The sequence below is a fragment of the Uloborus diversus genome, chromosome 5, assembly GCF_026930045.1.
Source record: "Uloborus diversus isolate 005 chromosome 5, Udiv.v.3.1, whole genome shotgun sequence".
NCBI classification, from domain to species: domain Eukaryota; kingdom Metazoa; phylum Arthropoda; class Arachnida; order Araneae; family Uloboridae; genus Uloborus; species Uloborus diversus.
In genome coordinates, this window is record NC_072735.1 from 107389042 (window position 1) to 107397764 (window position 8723).

General features: G+C 40.3%; 1 protein-coding gene across 1 annotated transcript in view; it reads left to right on the forward strand.

The window, feature by feature from the left end:
* LOC129222649 (uncharacterized) overlaps positions 1 to 8378 on the forward strand; it is a 32917-nt gene extending 24539 nt beyond the window's left edge. The window contains exons 5-7 of the mRNA XM_054857179.1: positions 1365 to 1468; positions 6995 to 7118; positions 8027 to 8378. Coding sequence (XP_054713154.1) covers positions 1365 to 1468; positions 6995 to 7118; positions 8027 to 8086 — 288 coding nt within the window. The 3' untranslated portion in view covers positions 8087 to 8378. The remainder of the gene's footprint in view (positions 1 to 1364; positions 1469 to 6994; positions 7119 to 8026) is intronic.
* Positions 8379 to 8723: the final 345 nt, after the last annotated feature.

Below are 8723 nucleotides of genomic sequence, written 5' to 3' on the forward strand. Positions count from 1 at the left end.
TAAAAACCAGAAGAAAGATGAGTAAGGACGAAAATTTTAAGGTTTGCCTGACTGGAAGAACCAAAGATATAGCACTGCAAACAGACTACACACAAAGCTGCAAATTGTGATAACAGATGAGCTAAAACAGGGGGAGGGGAATTTTTCAAACAAAACTGATTCGGTTAATTCTATTTTTATGTAAAGAGCACTGATGTAAAAATCCGGTTTTAACTTCCCACGTTTCAGTGACCTTAGAGGGTTTGATGTCATTGGAGGGGGGGGGGGGGGGAGAAGTAGGAGTGCTAAAAAATAGATTTTTCACTTGCTAACTTAAAATGGGTCTTCTACATTTAGTAAAACATCTTTGAAAAACGAAAATGAAACACCACACATAAACCACAAAGCAGATAATCTGCCCATGGATAATCAGGAGTTAACTGTATGCTCTAGAGCAGTTTTTCACAACCTGCGACCTGAAAAGCTGATTTGTGTGGCCCGTTGTTTTTTCAATATTAGAATCGAAAAGCAGGATCAGTGATAATGACACAAGTTTTGAGCCAAATATTCATAAATCGATTTCTGAAAAGCATGCATTTTATAAAATTAGTGTCAAGAAATGATAACAATTATTGGTTGAAATTTTCTTTTTCATATTTTGAAATTTTATATGCATTCTGGCCCGTGAGAAATATTTTAACGTGAGGTCCCAAAAAATGTCACCAAAGAATCCGACTGAATTGAATGAGGGATATCTTTAATATTTAGACTTTTTTTTGATCTGTCACCAATAACTTGGGAAGAATTGGAATTAGATCAGGGTATCTCTATGTTGATTTGTGTTCTGCATAAGCTCTTTTGTCATCTCTTAAAGTATTTATTTATTTTCATACATATTTGTTTTATTTATCTTCATGCTCTCATTTCTCTTTGTTTTGGGGTGAGCAACTATTTACTTTTTTGTTGCATATATATGAACGGATGGAGTGTAAGACTGCCAGGCAATACTTATTTTGTTTTCAAAATTTATTTACTTTAGGTCTGTTTATCTGTTTGACATGGAGAAGTTTTGTCTGCTGAACTGATGCTATTTATTAATATTAAACATGATCGAATTTGTTGCACTAGTAAATATAGGGTGCTAAATAAATGAATGAACTATATATAAAGGGTATAACATTGCCTCAGAGCAACAGTACGATATCTTAGTGTTATTCCTGGGATTAGATGTCTTACTGTTGCTCTGAGGCGACAATATCTACTCAATTAATTCTTAAATTATAATGCACAATTTTTCATCATTTGCAATGCATTTTTTTTCTTTTTTGGAACTGAGGGATAGATGTTTTTTAGTTATTAATTCATTGATTCTTTTATTTGGGAAGGTTATGAATCTTACATCAAAATGTGCTTGTGTAAATGGATGTAAATCAGCTGAGCCAAAAGCAGATGCTTCAGGATTATCAACAGGAAGCAAACTGCTTATAGCGTAAGAATTTTAATATTTTTTTTTATTCATACAAAACTGCTCTGTTTATAAAAGTAATTTTTTATAAAATATTTGTAATGAACATGCAACAACTTATATTTATAATTGAATTAAACACTTATGAGTACTATCTAGTTCTTTCTTTTGATGAAAACATTTGCATACAAGACCTAACTGCATTGTTATACATATGAATATAGTATAACCTCGTCAACACGAAATTGTTTAACATGAAATATTGCTCGACATGAAATGCATTTACTCTCGTGAGTTAGCAATAACTTTGTAGGTACGGGATACACTATTTATTAACAGACTATTTACATAGATATTTACAGTATTATTTACGGTTAGTTGTGGACGAAAATGGCGTGGAGCTGGCGTTGGTGGTAGTTGCTCGTCCGCGTCCTCGTACCTACTGCCCCTTGGATCCAGTTCGGTCTTGAGGAAAGGAGTGCGCCTCCTAGCGAGCCCTGGTGGTGCCACACCACCCCCCTTGGTAGTTCATTGCTTACGCTTCGAAAATGTCCCGGAAACGGACACGACGCCCAGAATGGGTGGTTACACCTCCGGCAGCCTCTGGAGCGGTGTTCTGCGGTTTCGGCTTACGACCAAACGGCACGACCTTCAGGGTCACAGATTTGGACAAAATTCTAGATGTAGGTTCATTCCCACTAGATATGAGCCCAGGTACAGCGGTTTGACTGCATAGGCTCCAGTTTGGCTGCAACGAGGGTGCATAGTTGCTAGTTTGGTCCCAGAAATGCAATGTCGTGTCCATTGGAATTTCAGACTTCGACACAATGTTCGTTCTCCCAACACATTTGGCTTTGTTTTTTTATGTATGCAATAAATCGGAGTTTTTTTTCTCCACTTCTATTTTTTGCTTATCATTGTGGAACATCTTTGATAGCAGATGATAAATATCCAGTGAAATCAAATGTATTTATTAGAAAAACAATAAATACTTTTTACTAGCAGACGATTAATATCCAACGAAAACAATTATAGTTTCATTTGCAAACGATAAATATCTTGTAACTATGTTATTTTGGCAATCACGTTTTTAAAATTAAAAGTAATATCCAATTTAAATTTGAGAACTACTTATTAAAAATTAGTATGCAAGTAATTATTTCAAAAATAAGTGCATGCAAATGATTCGTACTGCAGTACAATTGTGAAAAAAGGGGTAAAAATGGTCGATTCTAAAGGAAACTCCGTTGCAATTTTGGTCCAAATTATCAACTTTAGACCCCCAATGCCACCGAACTAGGACCTATGCAGTCAAACCGCTATACTTGGGTTCATACCTAGCGGGGATTGACCTATATTTAAAATTTTGTCCATATCCGTGACCCTCAAGTTCGTGCCGTTTGGTAGTCAGCAGGTAAACATTTGCTTTCATCGTCCAAGGAGTAGGCGGGTTTCACCCTATCCAGACTCATCCTTGTGTCCTTTGTGCCGACTTTAATGACAATTGTTTTACCTTGTCGCTGAACGACTCGATGGGGTCCGGAATAGGGAGGCTGAAGGGCTCCTCGAATGGTGTCATCCCGCAGCATCACGTGGGAGCACTTTTCTAGATCGTTGGAGATGAAAGGTGTGTGCCTGGAGTGCCGAGTTGCTGGTGTCGGGCATAGCCTGGCCATGTGGCTCCGGAGTCTGTCCACGAGCGAGGAAGGGTCCATCAGGTGCTCCCCTATTGCAGTCTGTGCTTTCAATTCCCCTGATAAACGAAGAGGCTCTCCATACACCAATTCCGCAGAGGAGGCGTCCAAATCGGCTTTGACAGCACTTTGTATGCCGAGGAGCTCTACGGGGAGAGCTTCCAGCCAGGAAGAGTCGGAGTGGCACATTAAGGACGCTTTCATCTGCCGATGGAACCGCTCAATCATGCCATTGGCACAAGGGTGGTAACTTGTGCTTCTCGAGCGTTTGAACCCTGTGTATACGCCTAAGCGTTTGAAGAGCTGCAATTCAAATTGACGGCCCTGATCGGTGGTGACAATTTCGGGACATCCAAAGCGGGAAATCCAACCATTGAAGAAAGCGTTGGCTATCTCCTCCGCAGTGATGCCTTCGAGTGGCCAGACTTCCGTCCAATGTGTGAAACGATCAGTCGCGGTGAAGCAATAGCGGAAGGACTTCACTATGGGGAGGGGTCCGATGATGTCGGTATGCACGTGTCTGAATCTGATAGGAGATGGAGCAAACTGTTCCATGGGGGACATCGTATGGCGAGTGATTTTAGATCGTTGGCAGCTTAGGCAGGCTGGGGTCCAAGATCGACAGTCGCTCTGCACTCGAGGTCAGACAAAACGGACGGAAACCAGTCGGGCCGTAGCCCTAGCTCCAGGGTGGCCGAGACCATGCAAGGAATGAAAAACCTGGCGGCGTAGTTGAGCAGGTACAAAGGGGCGTGGCTTTCCGGTGGAAACGTCGCAGATTAGTTTGGCATCGGATCCTGGTAACTCCGTTGTCCGAAACTGCAGTGCAGAATCTTGACTCATCAGCGTCTGCAGCTCGAGATCCGATTCCTGTGCCCTGGCGAGGTCCTTAAGTTTGACCGGGGTAGGCGTTAATGCTGCTATCCAAGAGAGTGCGTCGGCCACCACGTTGTCTGCGCCGCTGACGTGCTAGATATCTGTTGTAAATTGCCCAATGAACGACAACTGGTTAAGCTGGACAGGGGGGAGCTTTTCTCGCTTCTGCTGGAACGCGAAGATTAACGGCTCGTGATCAGTGTAGATAGTGCAGTGTTGAGCTTCCAGGATGTGTGGGAAATGTTGAACTGCGTTGTAAACTGCGAGGAGTTCACGATAGTAAGCCGGCCATTCAGATTGCTTAGATGTCAGCTTTTTAGAAAAGAATGCAAGTGGCTTCCAGGTATTGTCGATGAACTGATTTAGTGCAGCCCCGAAGGAGAGAGTGGATGCATCTGTGAATAATCCCAGGGGGGCTTCAGGAGCGGGATGTGACAGGAGCATTTCCTTGCACAGAGCTGCTTTGCAATCGGAAAATGCTTTCTCAAGCTGGGGGGTCCAAGGGATGGACTGGGAACTTCGCAGGCCCGAGAGAGAGTCATGAAGAGGTGCCTGGTAGAATGCGGCGTATGGCAGAAACCGTCTGTAAAAGTTGATCATCCCAAGGAATCATTAAAGATCACGAGCGGATTTTGGTCGTGGAAAATTCTGCAGAGCGGTTATGTGGTCTGGCAGGGGGCGTGTACCCTCAGCTGATATTTCATAGCCTAAGAAGGTTACAGTGGTTTCTCCAAGAACGGTTTTTGATGTGTTGACAAGGAGTCCGTTAACAGAGAGACGACGAAACAGGGCGTGGAGATGCTGTCCGTGCTCCGATGTTGAGTGCGAAAAAACTAAAATGTCGTCAATGTACGGAAAGCAGAAATTCAATCCCTGGAGGGCCTTGTCAATAAAACGCTGGAACGTCTGGCCCGCATTTCGAAGCCCGAAGCTCATAAAAGGAAATTCGTAGAGTCCGAAGGGGGTGATGATAGCCGTTTTCGGGATGTCTTCCGGATTTACAGGGATTTGTGTGTAGGCTTTTACCAGGTCGACAACGGAAAATGTCGTACACCCACGAATGCTATGTGAAAAATCGTGAATGTGCCAGACGGGATAACGATCCGGGATGGTGCGGCTATTCAGCAGTCTGTAGTGGCCACACGGACGCCAGCCGTCAGACTTCTTGGGAACGAGGTGCAGCGGGGAGGCCCAGGGTCCTTCAGAACGGCGTGCAGTACCCTCCTGCACCATTGAGTCAAATTCGGCCTTAGCTATTTTCAGTCGATGTGGTGCAAGGCAACGTGGACGACAAGAAACCGGAGGTCCAGGAGTTGTTCGAATGTAGTGCAGAGTGGAATGCCGGATCTGGCGCACAGCTCCGGCTGGTCAAATCAGGTCAGGGAATTCCTGTAGAATTTCGTGAAAGTGAGAGGGGTTGTTTTGGAGGAGTTTCACGCTTGGCTGCTCTGAGTTTAACGGCAGGCCGGTGGTAGAAAGTCCGCTGGTCCCATCAATCAGCCTTTTATAATGACAGTCCAGCAACAAATGGAAATATGCCAAGAAATCTGAGCCGATGATAGGGAGGGAAACGTCTGCCACAACGAATCGCCAAGAGAAACTTCTGCGCAGGTTGAAGTCTAATTGGAGCATCAATGTTCCATAGGTGTTGATTGATGAATCGTTCGCTGCACACAGCTGGAAGTTAGGGTCCGGGCGCCGGGTTGACACGAGGGAAGCGGGGTAGGCACAGAGGTCCGACCCAGTGTCAATAAGGAACCGCTGCTTGGTGAAGCGATCTGTCACAAGAAGGCGACTTCCTCCAGATTGGCAATTGGTAGTCGCCGCTATTGACTGCCGTGGAAGTTTCCCTGAAAAGAGCAGGGCTGGGTGCAACGGAAAGCTTTCTCCTGAAAACGCCGATGATAAAAGCAGACCGTGTTGGCCCTCGGGAAAAGGACCAACGGATGTGGAATGGTAAGTTTGGGAGAAATGAAGCAATGGAAACTGAATTTCAATTTAAATAACATTTTATTTAAAACATATGTATAAGTTTAAATAGGAAAAACAAACATTCAACACTTATAAAATCAAATCCCCATAAACAAATTAAATATATTTCCCCCCCTACATATATCAACAAGAAATATCACATTATTCATTTTCTCTAAATTTCAGTTCTAAAACGTCCTCAATAAACAACCCTAAACAGCATGCTACATTTCCATGAAAAACTATTGGAAAAATTTCATACCCTTGTAAGTCCACTCACAAGCACTTGGCACACAAAACATGAAAGCCACATCCATCAAAAGGATGAACTTTTGAGTTGAAAAAACCTCACTTCCACTCGTGGACGACAGACCATCCTCTGTCAATGGTCACTGCATTCCAGGCACACCCATACCACAGTAGAGGATTCCTCACCATATGCAGTACAGGAAATTATTTACCTGGTTTCTTTGCCAAACAGGAGAACATTCAGTAGTAGAGTCTCTTAGAGGTCACCTCACCCTAATAGGGGACACGCAGTCGAAGAAATGCCTCACCCTACACTGAACCCGTACGGTCCGACCAGCTATTCTCCTAACATCATGGTTTGAAGAAGAGCTGCATTTTCAAGAATAATCCGACACTTATTTTAGTATGAGTACTAATTATCATTTAAAAGCTTTGGATGAAAATGGAAAGATGAAAAACTGGCTCAAAATTTAATTTGTCTAAAAATTGTTTGCAAGCCTTTTTTTTTTTCTAACTACAAAAGATTTTATTTACTTCTGAACAGTTGTGCAGTTTATATAGACTTGCATCTTATAGGTCGACCTTTCCATAATAATTTGAAATATGTAAAACCTGTCAGAATTTTTTGGAACCAGTTAACCAATTCTGATACTAAAAGGAACAAAATGAAGTGTTCATCGAAATTTGTTTTTTAAGTCTATATGCCACAAACATATTTAGAGATTATCCTTTACTCATATCATTGATCTTCTATTTATAGATTTTTTACAATATTACTTGCTTACCTGATTGTGGGTATTGTGTGGAATTTCTTCAATGGTGCTCGGGGTAGTGAAGTAATACCTAATGCAGATTTCTGGAATGATTTACCAAAACTAATTCTGGTATGATTATTCTGAATTTTTGCTTAATAAACTATTTAGTAGTAAAATTCTTAGCGATTAAATAGGTATATTTTTTAATGATTTGCAATACTAATATTAATAATGCTGTCATTTTTGAATGAGATGAATATTTAATTTCATATAATAGAGACTAAATAACTTGTGACCTGCCAACAGCTCTTCTTCGAATGGAGTTTCTGTTTTTGAATTTAAACTCCGCTGCTCTGTGTCAAGACCACAAAACTTCGCTTTTGAACTTGGCATGGCTAAACTTGCATGATCTTGATCCGACATGTGCTGTGTAGGTTTCAATGACATCATGCTCCTTAAGGTTTCGCCAACTAACTGCTGTTGGCAAATGCCGCAGCGCTCATTCTTTTATTGTTTTTCTACAAGGCTTTTCAAAATGCTAATAACAAAATAAATAAGTAAAATAAAATTCTTTATCACACGTACAATAATACTTGGAATCACCAAAATAAACTATTCATCTCTCAAAATGTTGCCAATGTGCAGTTTATACATTTAGATTTGCAAAATAATGCTCCCCTTACGCTTTTAAGGAAGTTGGTAACCTTGTAACTAGTGATTAAAATCATTGAGAAATTATTTTCATTGTTTGGTTAAATCATACAGATGCGGTTCCCATATTTATGAAAGCTATGACTATTATTCTTTTTTACTTTTTTGGAAATTTTTCAATGTCCTGCATTACATATACTAGACAGATACTTCCTTTCTTAGAGCTTAGAAATAAAACTTTTTCTAAACTTATTTCATAAAATAAATTATGTTCTTGACGATCTGCAACTGGTATAAAGATATTTTAATTCAAACTTAATGAACTCTATCTAGTATGAATAATGTTTTAAATTATGCTAAAGGTAAAATTTATATTTTTTCCATAGGAAGGTGTATTATTTACATGCTCCTGTTGTGGGAAAAGGACATCCTATGGAGAAGTATAATTTATTTTCCAACAAACAAATTTCTTCATGCATTCCATCATAATTATTGTTGATTATATACACAATTTGTGCCAAATTAATTTTGTGCTAAAGTCTGTTTTGTTAATTTTATTTATGTAACTTATATGAATAATACTTGTATATATGGAAATATATTTTGTTATAAAAATAATTCTGAAAGTTAAGCTTAATTTATTAAAGTAAAATAAGCAGGGTCAGACCTAGTCACCGGGTTACCTGACATCTGTACTGATTCCTTCAGAAGGCCATGTTAGAATAAATTTTCCTATGAACTGAGGTTTTTTTTTTTTTTTTTTTTTTTGTATCCTAACCAGGAAACATCACGATCAAGGAAATTCAAAAAAATTCCAAATTGGTGGCATTTGAAAGAGCATTGGAAAACATGTTTATGTCACTGAAACTACGTGCCCTCGTGACCACGTTATCAAAATATGAGGTCTTAAAAATTGCCGAAATTTTTAGTAAAGTCGCCAAATTTAGCGAGTTTTGTTCAGAAATGAAGGTATGGCACGAATTCAACATCTGCATCTGACAAGACATTTCACTTCCATATTTGGTCACCACCAAAGCGCGTGAGAAATATCGCATTAATTCTTTACTCGGGGTGACTACCATG